At 45.2% G+C, this 27,391-nt stretch overlaps 1 protein-coding gene across 3 annotated transcripts; it reads right to left on the bottom strand.

Moving 5' to 3' along the window:
* Positions 1-1,505: 1,505 nt before the first annotated feature.
* Positions 1,506-26,612, bottom strand: LOC137302421 (7SK snRNA methylphosphate capping enzyme-like). 3 transcript variants are annotated; one of them, XM_067972071.1, is made up of 4 exons: positions 24,778-26,612; positions 20,842-21,060; positions 16,670-16,796; positions 1,506-1,864 (listed from the first exon to the last, which is right to left on the bottom strand). In XM_067972071.1, exons 1-4 carry the CDS (start codon positions 26,404-26,406, stop codon positions 1,704-1,706), a joined length of 2,136 nt encoding a protein of 711 aa, XP_067828172.1. In that variant the 5' UTR covers positions 26,407-26,612; the 3' UTR covers positions 1,506-1,703. The 3 variants fall into 3 exon arrangements, with proteins under 3 accessions (XP_067828172.1, XP_067828174.1, XP_067828173.1); XM_067972073.1 differs by lacking the exon at positions 1,506-1,864 and adding an exon at positions 10,501-14,412; XM_067972072.1 differs by lacking the exon at positions 1,506-1,864 and adding an exon at positions 15,469-15,639.
* Between the last annotated feature and the right edge of the window lie 779 nt (positions 26,613-27,391).

Raw genomic sequence — 27,391 nt, 5'->3', positions numbered from 1 at the left:
CTGCATTTCACTGTACCAGCTGCATCCTGTTGTCTGTCCAGGGGCGGTTGGTGACTGATGTGTAATTCTATTGGTGTATTACTGATCATCCGGTGGTTATTTGGTCCCTTGCTGTTTAAACTGATTCACTCTAAGGAGACATTGGACGTGTTGTTTTAACTGGATATCTTAATAAATTCCTCACATTGCCAAACTAAATCTACCACTTTCTTTCGAAGTGTTACCGGATTTAAGGACTTATAATACTCTTGATATTTCTTTTACAGTCATCACATCTGTAATATATTAAAAATCTTGTATATAATGTTACTGTCACGCTTAAAAACATACCTCTACGACACGTACCTCTGTTTGATGCTCCGACTCCAAGCTGGGTGGCACTCTGGCTGTGTTCTCCACGGGACCACCTACTTCAGCAAGTCTGCTCTTCCCCCCACTCCCCGACCCAAAACACATAAGGCACCTTTCTATCCTGTCGCTGCTGCCTCCTCCCCCCCTCTGCTATTTAATCCTCTGCCGTTCCCCCAATCCATCTCGGCCCCTTTTTAGAACAATGTGATTTCCCGGATTCTGTGGCCAGCCAGTGATCCAGTTCTTCCATTTGTTTACTCTAAAATGTGAAATGCCGCCTACTTATCAGGGGTTGAGTTGGGGTGGGGACCTTGAGGGAGAGGGGTTTCCCATTGATTCCAAAACAGCCAGGGGAAATTGGGGCCACATTCCACTCTGCTCCCCCTCTTGATACCTCCGGGAGACCCACCCCTAATGGTAACAGCGTCGAGGGACTCCCAAAAATCCTGCTCCCCACTCCTCAGCCCTGGGACCTCCTCTCCAGTATTTCTGCTTCCCAGGACCACCCTGCAAAGACTCTCTGCTCTTGCAATATCCTTTCCACTACTGAAGGACCCTAGGACCCCAGTGGTACTGCTCACCTCTCCAATGACCACCTTGATAGTCCCACACTCTAGAACCCACCCTCCCCTAGTTCTCCCAGACTGAGGACTCTTCTTTCCCCTCCCCCAATACCCCCAGATGACAGGAACCCCTCCCCTACTTTTTTTTTCTCTCCCAACACCTGGAGACCTCTCCTCCATTCCAAAATTCAGGAGCCCCCTCCCAGGGTTTCCAAACCCTGCTGTCCTAGGACCCTCTCCTCAGTACTCCCAGCACCAACCCTCTCATCACTGCCACCACCCAAAACTGCTATCTAACACTGGCCCACCACCCCTGGCACCAAGTATTGCCCTTTACCCCAGCCAGACTCTACCGCTCCATCCCAGTGTTGTCACATTCCAGTCCGCTCTCCCACCACTACCAAACCACATAGCAACCCTCATACTGCCACACACTTCCTTCCTGCAGCATCTTCCTGTGTATCCTAAACTTTGAAAGGGAAAATTAAAATTAACTGCGTAAGTTAAATGGGCATATAAATAATAAAGACTGTTAATTTGGACATAATAGAATTTACTCCGGAAAGTACAACTATCATTCCCACTATACTGTGTGAGTAAGTCAGCTGCATTTTTATTAATCACTGAATCAGTGGCCCGGATATATTCTGTGCCACATGGAATAAGTCTGTGTATCTCCAGCCTCACCATGAGTAATGCTGTGAGATCCACTAGTAATACGCAAACGGTTTTGGTATCTGATCCCAACGTTTTCTGTGACTCCCTTCTGTCACTTTTCCCACCATCCCTTTATCTCGCACTGTGTTGACTGGCAGCAGCAAGTCCGAATTGAAGAGGTGGGGGTAGAGATGTACCAACCAATAGCGAGGAAAGCGGCGACAAATCTACCAGTAAGAAACTGCTACGGACTTGTGAAGAGAAAGGAATCCTGAAGAACCAGTCAGAAGAATCTACGAATTGAAGAAGGCAAAGCGATCCAGTCACTTGAACGCCCAGACGTTATGTCGATCAATTTTTTATCCCCTTAGTAATTGTAATTTTTAACCTCCAAAATGAGACTGCAACCAACATAAAAACCTCAACGAATCATGCATTTCACACTAACGTGATTAAATTTACTCATAAGATTGCTGTTTGTGTCTTTATTAACAATCAGTGTCTCCGCCTGCCTTAAAAGCTGCAGCTATTCCCCCCAGAACAGGTGATGAGGTTTACAAACCAACCCATGCAATCTGAGCGTGTGCGGTTTGAAGAATTTCCAAGGATACACCAGCAAGTCCCTCTTTGGATTTTTCCCAAGTACAGTACAAGCTTTATCCCCTTGGTGTTTGCTGCTTTTATGCTTCTTTGTGTTTGGAAATGTCGTGTAAACTACCTGGAGAATGTTTAAACACTAAAACCAGGTAATCTTTCACATATAAACTATCACCAAAGCTTAATTCTATGTGAGTGGAATGCGCTGCCTGAAAGGGCGGTGGAAGCAAATTCATTAGTAACTTTCAAAAGGGAATTGGATAAATACTTAAAAAGGAAAAAAGATTGAAGGGCTATGGTGAAAGAGCAGGAGGGTAGTGGGATTAATTGAATAGCTCTTTCAGAGTTGGCACAGGCATGATGGGCTGAATGGCCTCCCGTGCTCTATGATCCTAAGTCAGAGCAGCTCAATCGAGAAAAAAGTGCATTTCTAATTATGTAATAGTGAAATGCAGTTTTTCTTTTCCGTTTATTATCCTAGAAAGATTATTTGCAGATCTTTTCTATCTTTTAAAAAGAAATTGAATTTTGAAAACATTTCCGTTACCTGGAGCAACCTAATTACACACTTGCATTTTAACCTTTGTGCTTCAGAAGCTAATTCCACCACCTGTGTTATCTGATGGTATTCTAACTACATAAAGCCGTGCTGGTTACACATTAAGTGTGCAATCATCAACAATGCTATTACAGCACCTTTCAGCTGGCTTCAGGCCTTGGAAAAGGCTGACTGCCTGGTTATGTGGTGCAGAGCTGGCTAGGTCCAGATTCTCCTGAAATGGCCTTAATTCAGGTCATGAAAGATACTGTCTGTAACTGTGACCATGACCATGATGTATTATCCCCGCACCTCCTCATCCTCTGCAGCCTTTTCCATGGTCAACCAAACCATACCATCCTCCTCCAACGTCATTCCTCCAGGGACTGCCTTCATTTAGTTGCACTCTTTCCTATCCGATTGTAGTCAGAGCTTCTCTTCCCACTCCTACACCGTTATCTCCAAGTCCCCAAACAATCTATCCTTGCCCCCAACCCTCTTCTCTTTCTCATCTACATGTTGCCCGTGGCAATATCATTTGCAGACATGGGGACAGCTTCCACTTGTGGACTGCCAGCAGCCTGCTCTTTCCTCCCCACCATCTCTTGGCCTCTTCACTGACTCTTTGTTGTCACTGTTTCCAGTCCTGGATGAGCCACAATTTCCTCCAGCCAAAGGTGGGAAAGACTGAAGGCGTTGTCTCCGGCCCCTCTCACAGACTCCGTACCATTGCAAATGATTCCACACCCCTAGCTCGGGCTGAACCAGACTGACGTCCTATTGAACCCCAAGCTGACTTCTGACCACATATTCTCTGTATCACCTCTGGAACATTGCCTGCCACCACCTCAGCCCATCTGCCACTGCAGCCCTCATCCATGCCTTTGTCATCTCCATACTTGACTATTCCAATGCTCTGCTGGCTGGCCTCCCACTCCAACCCTCGGTAAACTTTGGCACATCCAAAACTCTGCTACCCCTATCGTCTCCCACACCAGCCCCCTCACACATCACCCCTGTCCTTGCTAACCTACATTGGCTCCCATTCCCCCAATGCCTCCGGCCTAAGATTCTTTTTGTTGTAGGTAAGTCCCTTAATAGCCTCAACCCTCCCTATTTCTGCAATATTTTCCACCCATAGAACAACAATTTGCATTTAATCTCCTCCAGCCCTACACTCCTTCCCCACCCCACCCCCATCTCTCCATTCTTCTGACTCTGGCTTCTTGTACACCCACCCTGCTTCACCCCCACCATTATTAAAGGTGCTATCAGCAGCCTAGGCCCTATGCTCTAGAATTCCCTCCCTAAACCCCTCCTCCTCCTCTGCGCCTCCCTCTCCTTTAGGACCCTCCTTGAACACGACCTCTTTGACAAGCTTTTGGACAAGAGAATATAATTTCTACGTCAAAACCACTATATAAATACGACTCAGGGTCCTCCTCCCCTCAATGCTGCTCGAGTCTGCCCCTGTCCAAGAGAACATAAGAAATGGGAGTAGGCCATACGGCCCCGCGAACCTGCTCCGCCATTCAATAAGATCGTGGCTGATCTTCTACCTCAACTCCACTTTCCCACCTGATCCCCATATCCCTTTATTCCCCTAGACTCCAAAAATCTATCTTTCTCAGCCTTCAATATACTCAATGACGCAGCAGCCACAGCCCTCTGGGGTAGAGAATTCCAAAGATTCACAACCCTCTGAGTGAAGAAATTCCTCCTCATCTCACTCTTAAATGGCTGACCCCTTATCCTGAGACTATGCCCCCTAGTTCTAGATTCTCCAGCCAGGGGAAACAACCTCTCAGCATCTACCTTGTCAAGCCCCCTCAGAATCTTATGAGATCACCTCTCATTCTTCTAGACTCCAAGAGAGTATAGGCCCATTCTACTCAATCTCTCCTCATAGAACAACCTCCTTATCCCAGGAATCAATCTAGTGAACCTTCGTTGCACCGCCTCCAAGGCAAATATATCCTTCCTTAGATAAGGAGACCAAAACTGTACAGTACTCCAGGTATGGTCTCACCAAAGCCCTGTACAACTGTAGCAAGACTTCCTTACTCTTGTAAGTGCCACATTCTCAAACTCAACGGTGCTTCCAAACTCCAGGATGTCTGTTAATGATACTGGACTTGGGACTCCCCTCCCCCCCTGCATACGTCTTGATCCCATTCCACAAAGCTCCCAGGCCTTACAAACTCCCTCCCCCTACTCCTGCAGTGTTTTGTCCCTGGAATTTTGTTTTATACCTTGAGGCATAAAACCAAACACGTTAAAAAAAATCTGCTTGATGCACAACCTAAATCAGATGACATGTCAGTTCTTGGTATCAGGGAGATATGTTAATACATTAAATTGTCACGAATAAATCCAATAAGGAACTCGAGGAGAAACCCAGAGAGTGGTGAGAATGTAGAACTTGCTACCACAAGGAGTGGTCGAGGCGAATAGCATAGATGCATTTAAGGGGAAGCTCGATAAGTACATGAGGGAGAAAGGAATAGAAGGATATGCTGATAGGGTTAGATGAAGTATGGAGGGAGCACAAACACCGGCATAGACCAGTTGGGCTGAATGGCCTGTTTCTGTGCTGTAAATTCTATGTAACAGATGCTTATTTTGTTCTTAGTTCAGAGGGGTTGTTACAACTAGATATTAATCAGATTGTTCCAATAGTTATTAGGTTGGCAGTGCCCTGTCTTTTTATTTGCATATATTTCCAGTTAGATGTTTCCATGCAGATTATTGAATTGAGTTCCTTGGTCCCTCAGTTTCTGGGAAGCAGAGCCATTATCTGTGATACCCTATGGCTGACAGCCATGAGCTATATATATTTGATTTCCCTTGTTCCTGGTTAAATCTCGAAGGAGTTAGACAGTATATCTTGGGCAAGCTTGTCTCAATTCAGCACTTCTTCAGAAACCATCAGAGAAAGAGGAGGCTTCTTGAAAGGTTAACATCTACATTGTTAAAAGGATGGCCCGTCTCCACTCCATCTCAGCTCATCTGCTGCTGAAACCTCATTCATGCCTTTGTTACCTCTAGGCTCGAATATTCCAATGCTCTCCTGGTCAGCCTCCCACCTTCCACCCTCTGTAAACTTAAGCTCATCCAAAACTCTGCTGCCCGTATCCTAACTCACACCAAGTCCCGTTCACCCGTTACTCCCTGTGCTCGCTGACTGACGTTGGCTCCCAGTCCAGCAACGCCTTGATTTTAAAATTCTCATCCTTGTTTGCAAATTCCTCCATGGCTTCACCCCCTCCCTATCGCTGTAGCCTCCTCCAGCCCTACAACCCTCCGAGATCTCCGCACTCCTCTGATTTTGGCCTCTTCAGCATCCCCGATTTTAATTGCCCCACCATTGGCGGCCTTACCTTCAGCTACTTAGGCCTGAATCTCTGGAATTGCCTCCCTAAACCTCTCTCTCCTCCTTTAATACGCTCCTTAAAACCCACCTCTTTGACGAAGCTTTTGTCCTAATATCTCCTTATGCGGCTCAGTGTCAAATTTTATTCGATAATGTTTCTGTGAAGCGCCTTGGGACGCTCTACTACGTTAAAGGCGCTTTATAAATGCAAATTGTTATCAGATCCAGTGCTCCGGCCGTATCAGTGGGAGAACGATAAATGATGAACCTCCAAAGATATCCTACCATCTTCCTGTATAGTATTCCATTAAAATACAAAACATGTAACAATTAAATCCATAACTAAACCGACACATAATAGTTACGAAGCCCAGATTTAGTTTTCACTGAAAGATTTTAGCACAATTTGATCCCCAAAACACAACTAAAAACAAACAATGCCCCAATACTCAATTTCACTTATTTCATCACCATGTATATTCTACATCACATGGTGTAATATCTCTATTCTTAGAAAACAGCACATCCTCTAATTTCCTACAAGCAACACTTATGAAAATCTCTACATCTAAGATGCACTTCTTGCCCATGTTTCAAGAAATGTATGAAGAAACACTCTCCAAGAGCACAAAATACTGGAGCCAGAATTCCCATAGTCTCTTAATCGGTCACTATCTGAACACTGGTGTTTATTTAACAGCAATCAAGACTCTGTAGCCTTAAAAGGAGCCACACCTACACTTTAGATGTCAGCCATGGCTCAGTGATAGCACTCTCACCTCAAGAGTTAGAAGGATGTGGGTTCAACATTCATTCCAGAGACTTGAGCACATAAGCTAGGCTGACACTTCAGTGCAGTACTGAAGGAGTGCTGTACTGTCAGAGGTGCTTCTCTCAGATAAGACATTAAACAAAGGTCCTGCCTGCCCTTAGGTGGATGTCTCGTAACTATATTTGAAGAGCAGGGGAGCTTTTCTGTGAACCAACACCACTAGAATAGATTATCTGGTTATTCATCTCATTGCTGTTTGTAGGACCTAGTTTTGCACAAATTGGCTGCCGTATTTCTCTACAAACGACTACACTTCAAAAGTACTTCATTGGCTGGATGTCCTGAGGACAAGAAAGGCGCTACATAAATGCAAGTCCTTTTTCATATGGTCTAATGTTCCCGGCCTTATGAAACAGCTACTGCTAATAAAACCCCCTCACAGCTAGCGCGATTTGCCCGTCACGCTGGTACGTTTGGAAATTTATTGCACTTAATCGGCACAAGCTTCACCTTCATAAAGCCGCAACAATTCACAACTGAAGCGGCAACTAACATGGGTGAAAAAAAAAATCTCTCAACGAGGAACTGATACTTGAAAGCAATGAATCAAGCATCAAATGTACCAATGAGCCATTCCCCTGCTCTTTCCCCAATAGCCCTGTAAATTTATTCCCTTCAAGTATCTATCTAATTCCCTTTTGAAAGTTACTGTGGAAGCAGATTCAATAGTAACTTTCAAAAGGGAATTAGATAGATACCTGCAGGGAAAAAAAATTACAAGAGCAGAGGAATAGGACTAATTGGATAGCTCTTTCAAAGAGCTGCCACAGGCACAATGGGCCGAATGGCCTCCTCCTGTGCTGTACCTTTTATGATACTATGAGAGAAGAGGGAACCAATCAGATCCCTCCAAATATTTTTTTAAAAAATACTTTTGGCTTCGCCACTAAGCTGTGGTCTTGTTATTGGAATTAAGTTTTGTAACACAATAAAAAGACAAAAAAAATGCACACAATTTACGACGCGATCCCACAAAACGACTCAAACAACGGTTCCAGTCAGAAACTTGTGCCTCACCGAGGAGCCAGAGGTTAAGAGTTCACAGGGCTTCCCAGAGCCATCACTGTTTAAACAGGGGAGCAAGCCCCAAGATGGCAAAATACAGCTCCCAACACACACCTGTACCTACACCGCCCAGATTCTTTTAATACGATTGTCTGAAACCCTGGTCATTCACAGAGTTGGTGCTTGTAAGTCACATCCACTACAGGTTATCAATAAAAAAAAAATTGATGGTAACCATTTTTAGGAGTAGAATGAACTCAACTTTTTCCCCCAAGTAGATGAAAGAACTTAATTCTATTCAAGGGATTGATTATTTAGTAAACAAACATGTTACAAATGAAATTTTGTACTTTGGCATCATTCAGTCTTATTTTCTAACATAGAAAGATAACTTGCATTTCTATAGCGCCTTTCATGACCTCAGGACATCCCAAAGCGCTTTACAGCAAATGGAGTACCTTTGAAGTATAATCACTGTTGTAATGTAGGAACCACAGCAGCCAATTTGCACACAGACAGCTCCCACAAACAGCAATGAGATCAATGACTAAATAATCTGTAAACAATTTTACAACACCAAGTTATAGTCCAGCAATTTTATTTTAAATTCACAAGCTTTCGGAGATTTTCTCCTTCCTCAGGCAAATGTTTCAAGAACTCCTTGAAGCCTACGCATTTATACATATAGAACAATACATGGTGTTTACAGACTGCCCCTGCAACTGCCCGTTGCCAAGGCAATCACCGTGTTCAGACAGAGAGGTGTCACCTGCAGAACCCCCGAATACACATTCAACAAAAAAACAAACAGGGAAAAAAAAGAGAAAAAAAAAACTGTTTTTTTTCCCTGTTTGTTTTTTTGTTGAATGTGTATTCGGGGGTTCTGCAGGTGACACCTCTCTGTCTGAACACGGTGATTGCCTTGGCATCGGGCAGTTGCAGGGGCAGTCTGTAAACACCATGTATTGTTCTATATGTATAAATGCGTAGGCTTCAAGGAGTTCTTGAAACATTTGCCTGAGGAAGGAGAAAATCTCCGAAAGCTTGTGAATTTAAAATAAAATTGCTGGACTATAACTTGGTGTTGTAAAATTGTTTACAATTGTCAACCCCAGTCCATCACCGGCATCTCCACATCATAAATAATCTGCTTTAAGTGATGTTGGTTGAGGGATATATATTGGCCAGGACACCAGGGAGAACACCCCTGCTCTTCTTTGAATAGTGCAATGGGATTTTTTTTTTTAAAAAACCACTGGAGGGCAGACGGATCCTCAGATTAATGTCTCAACCGAAAGACAGCACCTGCAACAGTGCAGCACTCCCTCAGTACTGCCCTGATATTCTAAATTAGCTGCATTTTTAAAATATTTCTTGGAGAAAAATTAACAGCAAAAAAGAGATTCTGTTCTGATTTACATTGATTTTCAATATTTAATCAGAAGTTTTAGTAGCAAAGTACTATTAGTAATTTGGTAGAGGAAATACACAAATTAGTACATGTATAGAAACCCATACCCTATGCATAAGGACAGTGAAAATATATGGAATAATTTATAACTTGCGTGAGGGAAACAAATTTATCTGCCTCCAAAAACTTCACTATTCGAGCTGATCGTGTATATATAAAAAACTTTCCAAATCCTACACTCCCTTTCAGTAGCACAACTTATTCAAATGAACAATTGTCATCTTGCAAAATCTTTGGGCTGCCCACTTTTTGAAACTGCATAAAACAACCTAGTACTTCAGATGTGGGGAGTTTGGTGGCACCTGCAGACTCAACGCTCCCATTAACGAAACACTGGAGTCAAGCTGGTGGATGGTTCCCTATCAAACTCATTGCTCCGTCTCATATTGCCCAATCTCAGCTAGGATGAGTTAATGAAGCACTGAATGGAGTTTTGTACTTTATCCACCCGAAAGATTAGAAAAACCAATAGCAACACACACACACACAAAAAAAAACTTGATGGGCCAGTTATGTTTCTGAACCAGTGGATTTCAGCCCTGGACCCTGGTTTAAAATTAAGACAGCAATAACAAAGTACACACATGAAATCTCAGCTGCCAGAAACAAGAAATTTAAGTGCTGAAAATGCATTACAGGTTAGTCAGTATCTGAATATTTTGGGGTTTTACTAAATGAGACTGCAGAACATGAACCAAACTTTCTCTTCCAGAAAGCACAGTCTAATATTTGCAACCTGCTCCTACATTACAACAGTGACTACACTTCAAAAAAGAAAGTACTTCATTGATTGTAAAGAGCTTTAGGACATCCCGCAATCATGAAAGGCACTCTAGAAATGCAAGAGAATATATAAAAAAGAAACACAAAATTGTATTGCAGATTGTAAAGCAGTCAAAGAGTCCTATTCACCTCCACAGCTAAATGCAACCACGTAGCATTGCCACAGGCATGATGGGGCAAATGGCCTCCTGTGCTGTAGCATTCCAAAACCTAGAAAGGTCCCATGTTTGATCAGAGCTCAGGAAGGTGGGAAGCAGAAAAAAAGAGCAATTAAAAGCAGTGTATGAACGAAGAATGATTTTGAAAATAACATCAAACGACAGGAGCCAGTTTAACACTTTCTATTCCTTTATTGTAATGACACTTGATGTATGTTTGACATTGGATTTTTGCAGCATTTTATTTTATTTTTTTTTACAAAAATTCACAAATGACAATTTTTTTTCCTGAAACTTTTTATCAAAGACAACATTTTATTTTATTTACTTTTTTTCTTAAAAATCTAGAATCTCAAGTTTATTTGCACTTGCCATCCCCTGTAATGCAGACATGTACATACAGTTGCCCACCCTCCCCTCCCTCCCTGTTTGGAAGCTGCAGTGAACCAGTTGTCAAAGATACAGTGTTATCATACTGAAGAAAATCTCCTGTACAGAGCTGGTAAATAGCTGGAAAAAGCACCTCTTTTACAAGACATGGCTTAATTAAAAAATAACCGATAGACCAGTACAACTGCCTACAGGCTCAGTCTGCTATTGGCAGATCACGTTTGCCACACTGACGCTGTGGCCCAGGTCTTAAGGCAGCCACAGCTCTTCAGAAGCACGGGTTAATCGTCTGCTTGCTCTCAGGGAGCAGGGTTTGCAAAACCTGTGAGAAATTGAAAAGGGCACGACGGGGGGCGGGCAGAGCAGGGAAATAGCTACTGTGATTCTAGCTCCAAAATGAGAGCCAGCAGAGTGATAAGCAGGCCATTCAACCTCTGTACTGGAAGTTTTAAATAACAGGGAACGGGGGGAAAAAAAAAGTTGATAGGGTTGAAAGTTTAAGAATCATAAAGAAGGATAGATTACAAAGTGCCAAAGGATAAATCTATCTGGATATTATTCTGGAACGGGAGGCTCTCTGCTGCCAAGTCGAGCTCCTACAGGGTAGAAGTCATCTATCAGTTCGGTGTCTGACAAAAGGGATTCACCCAAAAGGCAATAGCATCAATGTACATGTAAACCCACCTCCCTGCCAATAAACAAGTGGAAGCAGGATCCTTAAAACTCCATGTGACTGAAACCCAGATGGAGAACAGACATCTTTGACCATCTGGGAAGAATGTGCACTAAAAGTCCCAACCTGAACTTCAGTGAACAAGTTCAAAGGGTTAGCAATATTGTAGGCAGATTCAGAGGAGGCAGCCCCATGAAGCAAAGGTGAATGTTTGGGGAAAGGGGGCTTCTAATCTAGACAAAGATCGTTAAGTGCCTTACGATACAAACCACAAAACTGTACACAAAAAGATTGTGAAGTCAGGAAGGGATGAAACAGACACGCCCCCTTTTACCACAGATAAAAGAAATCTATGATCCCAGGTTCCCCGGATATTGATATCAGATCAGAACCAAATAATCTCGATCTGCCCTTGTGTTCCTTACATTTGGGTCAAATAGGCGGTGGTGGCCTCCATAGGTTGACAAGTGGGTGGATTCTACATGGACCAGCATCCAAAGCCGACAGAGTGTCCCAGTGAGGGTCAGAGGAAAACAAACTTTTATATAAAAGACGTTCAGCCCTGGCCCCAGGCTTGTACTGGTCTACCAATGAAATAAAAAATAAAATCACATTTCTTTGTACAGCACAATAGAATAGTTAACTCTCCTAGGATCCACAGGTCTACATGGACCCAAAAACACTGATAAGGCCATGAGCTTCCCCCCCCCCCAAACCAGAACAGCTGTTTGGCTTTAGCACATAATGCAAACAAGCACTGGATCTACCTGGACCCCCTATTACTAGCACGTGGGCCTTTTGAACAGGAACCTAGGAGGGTTAAGATAAGAGGAGTCAGGATGTTATTATGCCAAAATAAAACAGTGAATGGCCCATGGAAGTCAGGAAACCTCTTTACTTAAAAAAAACTTACATCAGTAACAGCATCATTTCCATACTGTACTGCAGATATATTTACAGTGCGTAGCAACAAATGCATGGCAAAGGGTTACTGCATGCATCCAACACAGCCACTCATCAGTCTAGCTCATTGGTCCAGATGAGGGAGGGAAGTGTTAACATGCACTTTATTCTGTATCTTCACCACAGATTAATGTCAGTTTGCAAAGAGATGGGGGGAGGGGGGGGCACGGGAAGAAAAGGAAAACTTTTAGTCTCTGACAAATAAAACTCCTCCAGTACATGCGCACGCTGCCATGTCCATTTCTAAAGAGCTGGAGTTCCAAAAATTAGTCATTAGTCTAATAAAATAGCAGAACTAAAAACAAGTGCAGTGGGCCCATTGTTGCAACTAATGTTACTTAACAGTTCTTTAGTTTAAAATGTGTTAGTTTCAGGATGTTTAGCTTGTATACAAATCCCATTTCTCTTCCCTCCCTTTCCTTCCCCCCGCCCCAACACACACAAAAAGGGCAGGAAAGTCTAAACTCTAGTGATTTTAAAAAAACACCTGGAGTCATATCTAGAACAATCATCTCACTTCATTATATCTGTTAGTGAACCAGACCAACACTAGCCCAAAAGCAGAGCAGTGCCAGCTAAAGGCAGATTACTTTAGGGCGGGAGGGGGAGGGGGGGTGGTGTGAGGTGAAGAAAGAGGAAAAAAAATTATTTTAAAACAGATTCCAATGGGCTCTAGAGGTGGCACTTACACACAGGGGGGGGAAATGCAAACCGTAGCCTGCTCAGTTACACAGCAGTAACATCTATGCATCTAAAAAGCAAGTCCCGACAATACAGCATCTCAGTGCTCAGACCTCTTAACCCCACTCCCATACTTGTTGCTATCACCATGTTTTAAAATTACCTTTTAATCAAACAGGCCATGTCATACTAATGCGTGTACAGAAGGAGTTCAATACTTTAGCTCGGGATGCACTCGTTGGGGGGTGGGGGGTTGAGAACAAACAAAATGGATTTGTTGAGGTTTGAGGCTCCTCAGGAGGAGAAAGACATGAACATCTAATCACCTCCCTCCCCCAAACGAGGGATGTGTGAGCTAGAAACACAGATGAGACAATTGTGTCTGTTAAGGGGGGGGGGGGAAGAATCAGTGCCAACTTGAGCAATTTTTCCTCCCTTTTTGGAATCAGATTACAAGTGGGAATTCCAATACACTGGCCACAAACGTTAGGATCCCAAGCTTGAAGTTGCTAGTGTCCTGTAAATTCCAAAACATTTACCTATATGCTGCTCTGCCACTAGACCACGGAAGTGGTCACCAAAACAGAACAAGGGTCTGCACACAGCTCACCATAATCATATCCTCCAAACACACTGCCAAGTCACTGCTCACTATGCTAGCAAAATGAAGATGGCTGATTTTAGTTGCATCCATCTGGATGACTACGGCCAATTGGTTTCAGGAGGAGGCTGGTTTACAGCCTCCAGAAAGACTTTTCCTCAGAGTGGGTTGGGGAGAATGAAGTGGAAAATTACCCTACCAGGACAAGTGGTTGATAGCAAGTATGTCCCATAAAAAAAAACACCTAATGCAAGGCGTAGGTTACTATCTTGCTGTAACGTGTCTTTGCATTTAGTCTATATCCCTCTCTCCAACACACAACAGATCTATAGCACACTCAAACAATGGGAGTTTGACAGAAGAGGGGTTTTCCTGGATGCAACACCAACAATATTTGTCAACATATTTGGATACTGCAATTCAAGAATGGAAATTATCCTTTCAAAGTCACAACCCCTTCCCAAGAGGTGCCTAAACCCAGCAAATGCAGTCTTTATAACCCTAAATGTTTTTTTTTACATTCGTGAGCCTTTTATATGAAGCAGTTTGAAATAACAGCATGTCAATTTAAAACAACCAAAAGGCAGTGCTTGTGACAATGGACCAGGTGTCCCCTGCAGGGTCTTTCCATTGGCTTCGACGAGAGAGGAGATGGTCAGGAAATAGCCATCGATGAACAAAAAAAACAGAAAAAGCAGCCAGGAGCTGGCTGTGGAAGTCTTAGTTCGCACTGGATGGACGACTCTTGTGAAAGAGGTAAACAGGACGCTGGAACCCTGCAGAGAGAAGAATCAGTTTTGTTGGATGTTGAAACAACACAAAAACAAACAATCTGAACTAGAAAATGCCAGCATCTGTACAGAGAAGACAAAGGAACTACACCCAAAATGTTAGCTCTTCTGCTATTTCATATACCTTAAACCAACAGAATTGATCACTTGACTTTTCAATGCCTTTAACTACACAGAAAGCCTGCCAATACATAAAGAAAGTGAACAGTAAATTGTCTGTCCTTTTGATTGATCTCAATCACTCATCTCTCCAGAAATGCATCTCGTTATCTCTAACCAACTTTTTTACACCCTGCATCAGCAGCCATCCCTGGTAACATCCCATGTACCCCCCACCGACCCAAGATTAATAAAGTCCAACTAATCACCATTCCCTGGTAACTTGCCACATACCATTTCCTACATCAGTGACTACACTTCAAGAAGTGGCTGTAAAGCACTTTGGGACATCCTGAGGTTGTGAAAAGTGCTACATAAAAATGCCACTCTTTTATACCTCTATTACACTGCGCCCCCCAACCCAGTTCAATATAGTGCAACTAAACTCCCATTTCCTAGTTTTAAAAAGCTATGCCTACATATTTGAATCTATTGACATGGTGAGCAGTTTGCCTGGATTAATGGTCGTATGGGGATGGTAGCATAGTGGTTATGGTACTGGTCTAGAAATCTGGAGGTCAGGAGTTCAAATCATACCATGGCAAATTGTGAAATTGAATTCACTAATCTGAATTTGAAAAACCTATGAAAGCCTAATTGTTGTAAAGATGCAACTAGTTCACTAATGTAGTTCAGGTAAAGCAACCTACACATCATGTAATGCCCTCTTAGAAAAGTAGCATAGCAAGCTCCCACTTTTGGGCACTGAACTGTGTCCCAATCACCTAAACTATCCAAATCTGGTTACATTACTAATTATCATCTAACATGCCTATTTTTTGGTAACTGCAAGCTTGGTGACGAGATACTGCTTTGGATATCCGTAAACAAAAAGATAAAGTCTAACCTAATGGAGGGATTCAAACAAACTAAGTGACATTTTATGTTCAGCTCCCCCAACTCCTTTATACACAACCTCCAGTAATTTCAATATGGCTTCTAGTTTCCAACTGGCAGAATAAAATGCTCCACATCATTGCCAAGCAGAACATATCAAAATCCACATACTACTAACGCATACCTTCATTAGGCCTCGCACAGCTACACCATAGCCTAGTAGGGAAAATCACAAGAGATTCAGATGAAGATAGTTCTTCAGCCCATTTGATGTCACCCTTGAAGGGTACCGATCATACCATTGCCCCATTAGGAACAGGGAGGAGGCCATTCAGCCCATCAAGCCTGTTCAGTCAATTAGATCATGGCTGATCTGTATCTTAACTCCATTTACCAGCCTTGGTTCCATAACCCTTACCTAACAAAAAAAAATTATGAATCTCAGTTTTGAAATTTTCAATGACCCTCAGCCCCAACAATTCTTTTGATGGGGTGGGGGGGAAAGTTTCCAGATTTCTACTACCCTTTGCATGAAGTGTTTCCTGACATCACCCCTGGACAACCTAGCTCTAAATTTTAAGATTATGCCCCCCCCCCCCTCCTCCTCATTCTGGACTCCCACACCAGAGGAAATAGGGTAGATGGAGAAACTAATCAAATCCTTTAATCATCTTGGATACCTCAATTAGATCACCCCTTAATCTTCTACACTCGAGGGAACACAACCTGGTCTATGCAACCTGTCCTCCTAATTTAACCATTTTAGATCTAATTACAACATCTAACCATTTCTTACAGATCCAGTGTCATAACCATCCATGCAGTTTGCCTTTCATAACTTCAAACCCATGTCTTGTTGCCCTGGCATATCTGAAAACACTGTCCTGGCTTACTTTCTCTATCCCACCAAGCATCATGTGCTTTTGTGAAAATCCAAAAACAGCTAAGAATGAAGAGCTGCAGAGTCTGGTCAAAGCCAATTGCAACCCGTTGTCTCTATTTCAACTCAGTTGGTTCTCTCACTTCTGTTATTCAACCCTATGATTTCATAGAATCAGAATTTTACAGCACAGAAGGGAGGCCATTCAACCCATTGTGCCCATGCCGGCTCTCTAGAAGAGTACTCTACTTTGTAGTCAGTGTCCACACCACTCCAAAAGCTCCTTCAGCTGAGCAAAAAGTGAAATACAAACTGCTCCAAGTGTAACAGGATAGATGCTGCTTCTACTTTAAAACAATCCCTTACCTTTAGATGTGCTTTGAGGTGTTCCCACCAGCTCATAACTGGAAAATCCAACCTCAGGGGACAACAGATACGACGTAAACTGATCTGGTTTAAAGGTGATCTTATAGTAGTTCTTGTAGATTGTCTCCTAGGAAGAACAAACAGATGTTTTACAAGAATATCAAGGATCAACCACGAGTGGCTAGAATTGAGACACTTTTATCACTGTCACAACATTAAAACTCTAGACCAGGGAGAGCACAGAGTGGTATAGCAACTTAGATATTGGAACCAGGGTTCAAATTCAGTCTAGAATCAGAGTAAAGTCTTTTCTATCTGGTGAGGAAGGAGACTGCCCCAAACCCATTTTTGGGTAAGTTTCTATCCAGGTCCTAACAGACATAGACCCATGACACAAAACTGTCCCCAACTTGGCAGTCTCATTCAGAGAGGCTACACGATAGCCATTGTATAGAATATATCAGCACCCCAGATGTTGGAACAGAGGCAGATCAGAGGGAACTTTACTCTGCATCCAACCTTGCTACATCTTGACTGAGGAGTATTTTCTGGTACCAGTTGTCAATAGAAATGGAAAAGTACCAGCAGCCCTCACCAAGAAGTCAAATCAACTCAGGATTGCAAAAAAAAAATTCCATCCCTTGTGCAAAGACGTTTTATCTTAGGAAGCATGCAGATTTTGACTAATATATTACATGAGTTTAATAGTCAAAAAAGCTTTACCCAAATGTGATCAGGGATGATTATAGGAGGTGTTGCTGGATTTTAGTTTGAACAAAGTAACCCTTACCACCCCTGGCCAGCAACACCACTGTTTTGAACTAGAGCACTGTATTTGTAATAACAAAGTGTCTCAACTGCAAAGGTTACTACTGCACAAGAAAAATTGAACTAGTCTGGTTATGCACAAGTGTGATATATAAGCCCATTATTCTAGTTCTAAAAGGGTGACTTCCATGAGCTTTAATGAAAACTGAAGTGGCTACTCAGACAATGGAATCATTGGCACTTATCAAGAATTAGTCAAATTCAAGCCTTTAATGTATACAGCATTTAGCCAACGATTGGCAACTGCACGTCAAGATTGTCTAGTAGATATCTAGGAAAGCTGCTGAGATGGAACAAGACTTAACGGCCATCACCCGATTGTTTACCAAGGTAGTAAATAGTTTGTTCTCTGCCTTGGAATTAAATTGCTTGCAACTTCAAAAAGGGAACACATCCTTCAAACACAGGAGGTGTCTCTGCTCAGCAGTTCTGTTTGAAGGCATCAGAGCTCTAAACATGGCTTACATGTTTTACCACTAGAGATTTTCAGTTTGCTAAAGGGAGCTGAGCAAACAATACTTGGGAGTAACAGCCACCCCAGTTGTCTACTGCAAGTTATCAGATGTGCTGATATCAGATAGTATCATGCCAGTACTTGTGAATTATTTTAATTCTAACTAAATCTAGACTGTAGTTTAGCCCAGTGGCTTTTGAAACTATGTGGGGAGGGGAATCCTACAGATAGCAACTCCAAGGGAGCCAGTTACTAACTGCTGAAAGATTATCAACTACCCAAATGAAAAGGGCCATCACTGGCCAGCAAGTGCTTGCCATTAGTATAGAACAGAAATAATGTGCTAAATGAACAAATACAGGAATCTGACTTTGCATTTTGGCCCATTATTCCATTAGGGCCAATCCCAAACCAAAAAGCCTCAGTGCGATGTCACAAACACCTTCAAGTACAGCCTAACCTCCGTGGTTGACTTGCTACAGAGGAAGATGAACTAGCATGTGGGAGCACATTTGCTAAGGATTAACACCACAGCCTTAAAAAGAATGAACTTTTAATGCCATTATTTGGTGTTCTGACCTCCCCCAACTTTTGCATATGACCTTGCTGAATTTTTTTTTAAAATTCAGTATTCATAGGATGTGGGCATTGCTAGCAAGGCCAGCATTTATTGCTCATCCCTAATTGCCTTGAGAAGGTGGTGGTAAGCCGCCTTCTTGAACCGCTGCAGTCTGTGTGGTGAAGGTTCTCCCAGTGCTGTTAGGTAGGGAGTTCCAGGATTTTGACCCAGCAACGATGAAGGAACGGCGATATAGTTCCAAGTCAGAATGCTGTGTGACTTGGAGGGGGAACATGCAGGTGGTGTTGTTCCCATGTGCCTGCTTCCCTTGTCCTTCTAGGTGGTAGAGGTCGTGGGTTTGGGAGGTGCTGTCGAAGAAGCGTTGGTGAGTTGCTGCAGTGCATCCTGTGGATGATACACACTGCAGCCACAATGTGCCTGTGGTGGAGGGAGTGAATGTTTAGGGTGGTGGATGGGGTGCCAATCAAGCGGGCTGCTTTGTCCTGGATGGTGTCGAGCTTCTTGAGTGTTGTTGGAGCTGCACTCATCCAGGCAAGTGGAGAGTATTCCATCACACTCCTGACTTGTGCCTTGTAGATGGTGGAAAGGCTTTGGGGAGTCAGGAGGAAAGTCACTCGCCACAGAATACCCAGCCTCTGAACTGCTCTAGTAGCCAGTGTTTATGTGGCTGGTCCAGTTAAGTCTCTGGTCAATGGTGAACCCCAGGATGTTGATAGTGGGGGAATTTGGCAATGGTAATGCAGTTGAATGTCAAAAGAAGGTGGTTAGACTCTTGTTGGAGATTTGTGCCTGGCAATGACCTATGTTGCTTGCCACTTATCAGCCCAAGCCTGGATGTTGTCCAGGTCTTGCTGCATGCAGGCACGGACCGCTTCATTATTTGAGAGGTTGCGAATGGAACTGAACACTGCAATCATCAGCTAGCATTCCCATTTCTGACCTTATGATGGAGGGAAGGTCATTGATGAAGCAGCTGAAGATGGTTGGGCCTAGGACACTGCCCTGAGGAACTCCTGCAGCAATGTCCTGGGGCTGAGATGATTGGCCTTCAACAACCACTACCATCTTCCTTTGTGCTAGGTATGACTCCAGCCACTGGAGAGCTTCCCCCCCCCCCCCCCCAATTCTCATTGACTTCAATTTTACTAGGGTTCCTTGGTGCCATACTCTGTCAAATGCTGCCTTGATGTAAAGGACAGTCATTCTCACCGGGGAATTAGGGAATTGATAAATGATCTATTGCACAACTTAAGTCCACTGAACACAAGTATTAACATTTCAATATTGATTTTGCAATGTTTGGGGGACCAGCCAATACCCAAAATCTAGGGTCAGGCTTTTCTTTGCCTGGATCTTCCATTTTCCCCCTGAAGGTGTTGCCTCCTGCTGGGGTACAGTTCAATGGGCACCAGTAGCTGTTCCAACACCTCAACTCAAATGGCCATTCTTCATACAAGAGCCCACTGGGTACTAGTAGGGTATTCAACGGTGGATAGCATCATAGCTGAGCTCACCCAACATCCATCCAGTTACTGGAAAGCAACTGAGAGCAGCTACCTTGACTGCAACCCTGGACCACCAAGGCCAATTGCAGTACCCCGACTGAGAACTGCTAACTCACCATAGTTTAGGGAGATCAAACCCAGGACCACCTTGCTCAATGATTCAGTACCCCAGTTGGTGGTGAACTTTTATCAATGTCCTGGATTTTGCATCATCTCTCTCTCTCTGTAGTAGCAAGTCATTTCACAAGTGCTAAAGTACAGCTTACTAGAATTGTGCCAGGGATGAGGGACTTGAGTTGTTCTCCTTAGAAGGTTAATGGGAGATATCAGAGGTATTCAAGATCATAAATTGTTTTGATAGAGTAAACAAGGAGAAACTGTTACCAGTGGCAGGCGGGTCAGTAACCAGAGAACCCAGATTTAAGGTGAGTGGCAAAAAAGCCAGAGGCGACATGAGGAAACTTTTTTTTTTTAAAAAATGCAGCAAGTTGTAATGATCTAGAATGCAGATTCAATCTTAACTTTTTAAAAAGTGATTTGGATAAATACTTTAAAAAGGTAAAAAATTTACAGAACTATGGGGAAAGAGACTAATTGGAAAGCTCTTTCGGCCCATCATGCCTGTGCTGGCTCTTTGAATGGCCTCCTCTTGTGCTATATCTATAATGATACACATGTCCAGTCAGCTGTAATCACAACCTTTTCATTTGACCCTCCTTTCTCTCCTCTCTTTCCCCCCCCCCCCCCCCCCACCCCGACTCCAAAAGGTACCATAATTTTAACAGCATCAAACCCACTCATTTACCGTAAGTTTCCGTCGTTTCCCATAAGACGACCAGAGCTGCGGCTCAAGGATGAACATCCCACCAGGCCGCAGGTGCCTGTAGATACGTTTGAACATTCGTTGCAGCCCCTCATCGCCCCAGTTGAGATGAATCCATTTAGTCAGGCTTAGGCACAGAATGACATCATACTCCGGCCTCTGCGTCTCCAGCAGCTCATCCTTCTCTAGCACGTAGTTTCCCTGTGGAAAGAAAAATATTTTAGTGCATGGGACACTGCAGCCAGAATCAGCACCCAATACTGTTCTACAGTTTAGGAGAAGTGCCAGTGTACAGAGTGGCAGACAAGCACTTGAACATTCCTAGAAGCCAGTTGAACAGTAGAACCAGCAAAAGTTTTGGTGACTGAATGACATAGTAGGCAGTGCAATGAGCCACAGAGACTAGGTGGAACCCAAATTTGGTCCCCAGTCTGTGCTGGGTCAGTTGATCTTGGACAGGGATGCTAGAATTTCACCATCCTTGGACTGCAGAGAGGGGGGTGGGGGGGGGGGGGGGGGGGGGAGTATTTCCCCAAATCTGACAATCCCTGCTGGAAAATGCAGATACGTGAATGGCAAGTTAGGATAGAGTCAGACAGCCTGACAACCCTTGCTACTCTAAAGAGACAGACTAGACATTATACTTAGTGAAATGCCCACCTGACTCAATTGTTAACATTGTCTGGAGTTAGAAGGTTATGGGTTCAATAGTACTTGAACACATAATCTAGGCTGACACTCGCACACTACTTAAGGAGTGCTACATTGTCATGTGGTGTAAACCTAGACCCCTTCTTATTAAAAGACCCCCACAGTACTATTTAAAGAACAAAGTACCTCCCGATGCCCTTGCCAACATGCTCAAACACAGATTATCTATCACTCAACTCACCACTGTTTGTGGAACCTTGCTGTGCTTGGCTGCTGCATTTACCAACATGTGGAGAGAGATCTGGGACATTTGAGACATAGCAAGGCATTATATAAATACAGCTTTAGATAGAAAATGTGTCAATCATTTCACTGGCAGTGGTTTTGTATGCATTAAAACTTGAGCCTTGCCTGAGCAGGTGCAAAAAAAAACACTAAAGGCATCCAGTCAGAACTGATAGGCAATCAACTTCAGGAACAGTATAGAGAGAGTGTAATTTGGGAATAGGGGGAGGGAAACATTGCCTCTCCAACTAATAAAACTGCTGGGGTAATTCAATTCTAAATATGGGTATGGGGGGGGGGCAGGAGGAGAAGAGGAATTTTTCTGAAATTACAAGAGCCTTCACAAAATCCCATGACTCAGTACAAAGTCCCAGGTCAAGAGAGTCAGGATTGAAAGCATTCAGTACCCAAATTTGACAAAGCTGGTTCCACTTGCTCATTGAGCATCTAGTGATTAACTGCGCTACACAGACCAACACGCACACTATCCACAAGGTGGTCACCAAGTTATGATCTTCAGTCTGTGCTGAGAACTGACGCTTGGCAGAAGGGCCACTACAACTGGCCTCTGACTGTAGGATAAGCAGCCAGGGTTTCTGCACCTAATCACTATCCAGCAACTCCTGTTCAAAGTGTGTCTGGGGGTCACCACGTGAAAGATGCAAAACCCCCTCTCCCCAACTCAAGTAATGGACAGTTGCTGAGGCACCAGTGATTTGCATCCTCTGGACTAGTGGCAAGGAGTCATCATGTTGAGGAAAGAAAATTGGCAAACAGTGAGTGTGCAGGTCTGAAGTTTGTTACTTTTCTTCCCTCCCCCCCCCCCCCCCAAAATGTAGCCGGCACATAGTCCCAAACTACATGTGCAAGCTTGTCCTACCCTCTTTTTTCCCCTTCCTCCTATGCCACTACTCAGAGCCAAATTAACACTTCTGTAAGATGAGAAAGTGAGAAGTCCTGGGAGACAGTGGTAGAGCAGAAACATTTTTATAGTCACATTCGAAGTCCCTGTCGTGCAAATGTTTATCAAAAGGATTAAACAACTAATTTCAGATCAGCTAGTCTGCTCAAGCTTATTCACAAATAAAAAAGCAGACTTCCAGTCTAAGATTCACCCTGGAACTAAACTCTACCAGGCAGCCATTTGCAGAGCCTGTCGCCATTTCAAGTGACAACAGCAGATTTGAAAAAGTGCAACAGAAAATCAGGTTACAGTAAGGACAGCCATTTGGAGTTGTCCATCAGGAAGGGAACAACTCATAGCAGAGATATGAACAGTGAAGAGCCAGCATAACAGCTCTTGGCACTGAAATACATTTGGGCTCCTCATCCTGACAGAGATGGACACAACTGGTCAAAGCTGTATACTGTTAATGTGATCGTACCAGGTGAATCTTTCAATCCTCAAGCAACACACCAACCAAGTGTCACAGACCACTACGAAAGGGGCTTGATCCCTTCAGGAATGTAGCAACACTTCTACACACAGAAGTCAGAAAGAGAAATTCACCATTCAGAAGCAACTACACAAAAATGTCACTTGCACCCAAAGTCTGATCTGGAGGACAAAGCAAACCCCTATATCACAAGCTTTCAAACTGGGGTCATCTTTTACCACCTGCAACTGGGCAGCTCAATACTACTACACCCCAAAAAAAGTGAATTACCAATAATCATTCAAATTAAGTAACTTTCAATCGAGTAGTATACTGTCCATTTTCCAAGTGTTACTGAAGACCAAGGTGGTTTCTGCAATTATAGCAGTTTTCCTTTGGATAGCTGGGTCAATATTTGAACAAGGCACCAGAGGAGCTCAAACTGCCAACACTGATCACATTTCAGAGAATGGACATCCCTCTCGAGGGAGTTCAGGAGCTGTTTGTTCCAGAGGCTGGAAAGCTCTTCAGTTCAGACCCAGGCAACAAGAGAATTCAAAGCTCGAGAACAAACAGTAGTTCCTCACTTCACTACACCCATTGCAAGGACACCTCCCGTTGGCCAGTCTTCAAAACAAGTTCCTTTATTAAAACGTGCAGACCTTCAAGATTTTCCAGCACCCACTCAGGAGACAGAATAAACCACATCCCAAAACTCAATGCAATGGGTTACAGTATTGGCAAGGCATTTTAAATTGGTACAGTTGAACAGCAAGTCGCAGGCCCCATGAAAGTTTGATGGACTCATGCCAAGTTAAAAAAAAGGGGGAAAAAGTTAACATTAAGTGGGCTTTTTTTTGGAAGCCCAGTTTAAAAGTTACTTAACAACCCACTGAACACCCACTTTAGAAAACAGAATTTAAAGTATGCTGCAAGAAACCCAGCCGATGACACACCAATCTATACAAGGGTTCCTCCACATCCAGGCAGATATAAAATTCTGGGGTCAAAGAAACTCCCTGTTTGTTTCCAATGGCTTGAGCAAGGTTACAGTCCCTGGAAAAAAAACAATAGGGTCCTCTGGGTCTTGTCTCTTGCCAACCACAACCAAAAAAAAGGAAAACAAAAACAGTAGTTTTGGTTTACCCATCCTACCACTTGCACTGGTTTGTGCTTCATGAACACATTAGCTGACAAGGTTACACATCTAACGCTGCACAAGATCCGCTGAGAGCTGTTCCTCCTTCAATCACCAAGTCCACAGTGCTGATCTGGCCGAAGTTAGGGGGAAAAACAGCAGGCTAGTCACAGGTACTGTCTCCTCCCTCCCCCTCCTTAACCCAAATACAATTGGGCATGATGTGGAGATGCCGGTGATGGACTGGGGTGGACAAATGAAAGGAGCCTTACAACCCCAGGTTATAGCTGTCGGACTATAACCTGGTGTTGTAAGACTCCTTACAATACAATTGGGGTTTTATTCAGTGGTCATTTTGAAGCCTTGAGCAGCTCTGAATGTTTAGTTTACGCTCTGCCAGCCTGGTTCAGCCCTTTCCCTTGAAATAAAAAAGCCTCATCTCCCACCACATGCAACAAGTATACCCACCTGGATAAATGTAACGTTATTGGGGAACTCTGGCACACATCGATCAACCGCCACGGGCGGCGCGGCGATCGGACCTTTGCACTTGGTCAGCGAGACGGGGAAGTGCCTCTTGGCCCGGCCATCGCCTTGCGACGGCAGCACGTCCTCGGACAAGAAGTGCCGGATGTTCTGCCGGGCCGAGTGGACGAGGCCGCCGTCGATGTCGACGCCGACGATGCGGGAGGGCTTCAAGTCTTTGGCGATGCTGAGAGTCAGGTGGCCGGCGTTGCAGCCCAGGTCCAGGATGTCCTTGCCCCTGAACCAGTCGGGCTTGAGGATGCCGAGCCGGGGGTCCTCGCACCGGCCCGGGTTGCGGTAGCCGTAGTACTTGCTGTAGTTGCCGTACTGGAACCGCTTGTGTTTGCTCTTGAAGTTGGGCTGAGCCTTGCCGTCCCTGTTGAGGCTGGAGTGGCGGTGGTAGCTGTGCTGCTGCTGCTGCTGCTGCTGCTGTTGGTGGTGATGGTGATGGTGGTGATGATGGTGATGATGGGACCCCTTCCCCTTCGTCTTCTCCGGCGGCGTCGGCTTCTTGGCGTCCGACCCCGGCGCCCTGGGCTCGTCCTCCGCCCCCGGGGGGTGAGCCTTGCCCGGCTCCGACTTGCTGGAGGTCCTCCGGCGCTTGCGGTGCCTCGTCCCGCCCGAGCTCTGCTCGGCGCCGCGGAGGACCGGCGACACGATCTCGTCCCTGCAGTTGATGACCGTGTTGAGCTCGTAGGGTTGCGGCCCCTCGGGCTCGGGAGGAGCGGCGGCGGCGGCGGCCTCGGTTCTTGTCGTCGTCGTCGTCGCCGCCGCCGGTAGTGGTGGCGGCTGCTGCTGCTGCTTCTTCTCGCAATCTTGGGCGTTGGGGTGGAGCGCTGGGGCCTGGCTCCTCTCCGCCGACTCCCCCCCGCCGCCGCCGCCGCCGGCGGCTTGGGGCGGGTGGTGGTAATGCCGGTGCCGCCTCTTGCGGCCGAGTTTGAGGGGCGACGGCAGGACCCCCGAGTCGTTGCCGCAGTTGAGGTTGAGCGGGTCGGTGATGTCTTTGGGGATGAGGATCTCCACCGGGTCGCGGTTCCTGCTGGGCAGGGGAGAGGACTTGGGGGTCTCGGCGTTGAGCGCCTGGTTGACGTCCTCGTCCAGCAGGCTGTTGAGGTTCAACGGGTCGAAGATGTTGCCGCCCAGCAGGAAGTTGCTGGGCAGCACCGGGTCGCAGTCGGAGTTGGCCCTGCGGCGGCGCTTGAAGCCGGGGTGCTTGAAGCCCACGTTCAGGCTGTTCCTGCGCTTGAAGGCCCGCTGCTGCTGCTGCTGGAGGGGCTGCAGGCCGTTCCTGGGCCGGGTCAACTCCGCCACGTTCCCGTCCTCGCCCAGCTCATCCTTGGCACCGGGGGACAAGGCGGCAGCGGCGGCAGCAGCCGCCGCCGCCGCCCCCCCTTCCTCCACCTCCTCGGTGACGGGCGCCAGCACCCTGCCGCCCTCCTCCTCCTCCTGCTGCTGCTGCTGCTTCTGCAGCACCTCCACCTTGGCCCCGACAGCCGACAGGTACTCGGGCTTCAAGAGGGTGACCTCCCTCACGGACTCTTCTTTGACCGACATCTCCATCAGCTTCTTCATCAGACAACATGGGCAGAGTCTCAGCGGGAAGACTGCGATCGCCGGGCGGTGCAGCTCAGCTCAGCTCATGCACCGGAGGGGGGGGTGGGGGGGTCGGTCGGTCGGTCCTTTCCCCCTCCCACCACCGAGTGCAGCTGCAACTTCCACGAGTATCCCTGCTGCAGCTCCCCCTCCACCTCCAATGCAACCCATGCACAGGACCCCCTTCCCCCCCAACTTCAGCTCCCAAACTTGCACAAGTTACCACCACCACCCCCCCCCCTTTTCGCTCCACCACGACGTCGCCGTACGTCCACTAACGGAATCCCACGTCGCCCGTGACGTCGCCGCGTCTCATTAACATAAATGAATTATTCATATTCTGGGACCTAGCGAACAATCAATTCACCCCCTCTCGCTTCTCCTCCTCCACGGGGTCTTTTTTTTTTGTTTATCGAGTCTCTCTCTCTTTTTTTTCCTCCTCTCTCTCTCTCTCGCCACTGACAGTTTTTCCAACACCGAGAGAAAAAAAATAAAATTCCAAAATGGCAACTTTAAAAGGTTCAATTGTCAAGTTTGTGGAACTTATGCGGTGCAGAAATAAATCCTGCACCGGCAGTCCGTGCTTATTAATTCGGATAAAGTAACACAGTTGCTTTTTTTTTAAAAAAAAATAAAAATAAATTTACTTTGAACGCTTGCCCACAACCCCCCCTCAACCTGACCCTTTAGCTATTAACGCGCACTCGCTCTGTCTCCTCACACTGCGCTTGCGTCTCTTTTTATACCGAGCTGGGACCTCGGCTTGGTTGATTGACGTCGGGCTCAGCCAACCAGCAGCCCCGCAAGCCGAGGAAACCGTTCCAGATGGCGGGCCGAGGTCCGCCCTCGCCCAATCACCATCGAGGCTGTGGGCGGGGCTACCTCCTGGAGAAGATAGGCGTCTTGACAGAAAATATTTTTTTTAAATATATATTTTACTTCTGCGGTTATCTTTTTTTTATTC

This window comes from Heptranchias perlo, chromosome 35 (genome assembly GCF_035084215.1).
Source record: "Heptranchias perlo isolate sHepPer1 chromosome 35, sHepPer1.hap1, whole genome shotgun sequence".
Taxonomy (NCBI): domain Eukaryota; kingdom Metazoa; phylum Chordata; class Chondrichthyes; order Hexanchiformes; family Hexanchidae; genus Heptranchias; species Heptranchias perlo.
This window is presented reverse-complemented; position numbering and strand designations above follow the sequence as displayed.

Coding starts and splice junctions, on each gene's coding strand:
- LOC137302421 (XM_067972071.1), bottom strand. CDS start 26,406: ATGAAGAAGCTGATGGAGATGTCGGTCAAAGAAGAGTCCGTGAGGGAG. Junction 21,061..24,777: donor ATAACGTTACATTTATCCAG/GTGGGTATACTT, acceptor TTCTTTCCACAG/GGAAACTACGTGCTAGAGAA. Junction 16,797..20,841: donor GGAAACGACGGAAACTTACG/GTAAATGAGTGG, acceptor TGTTCTTCCTAG/GAGACAATCTACAAGAACTA.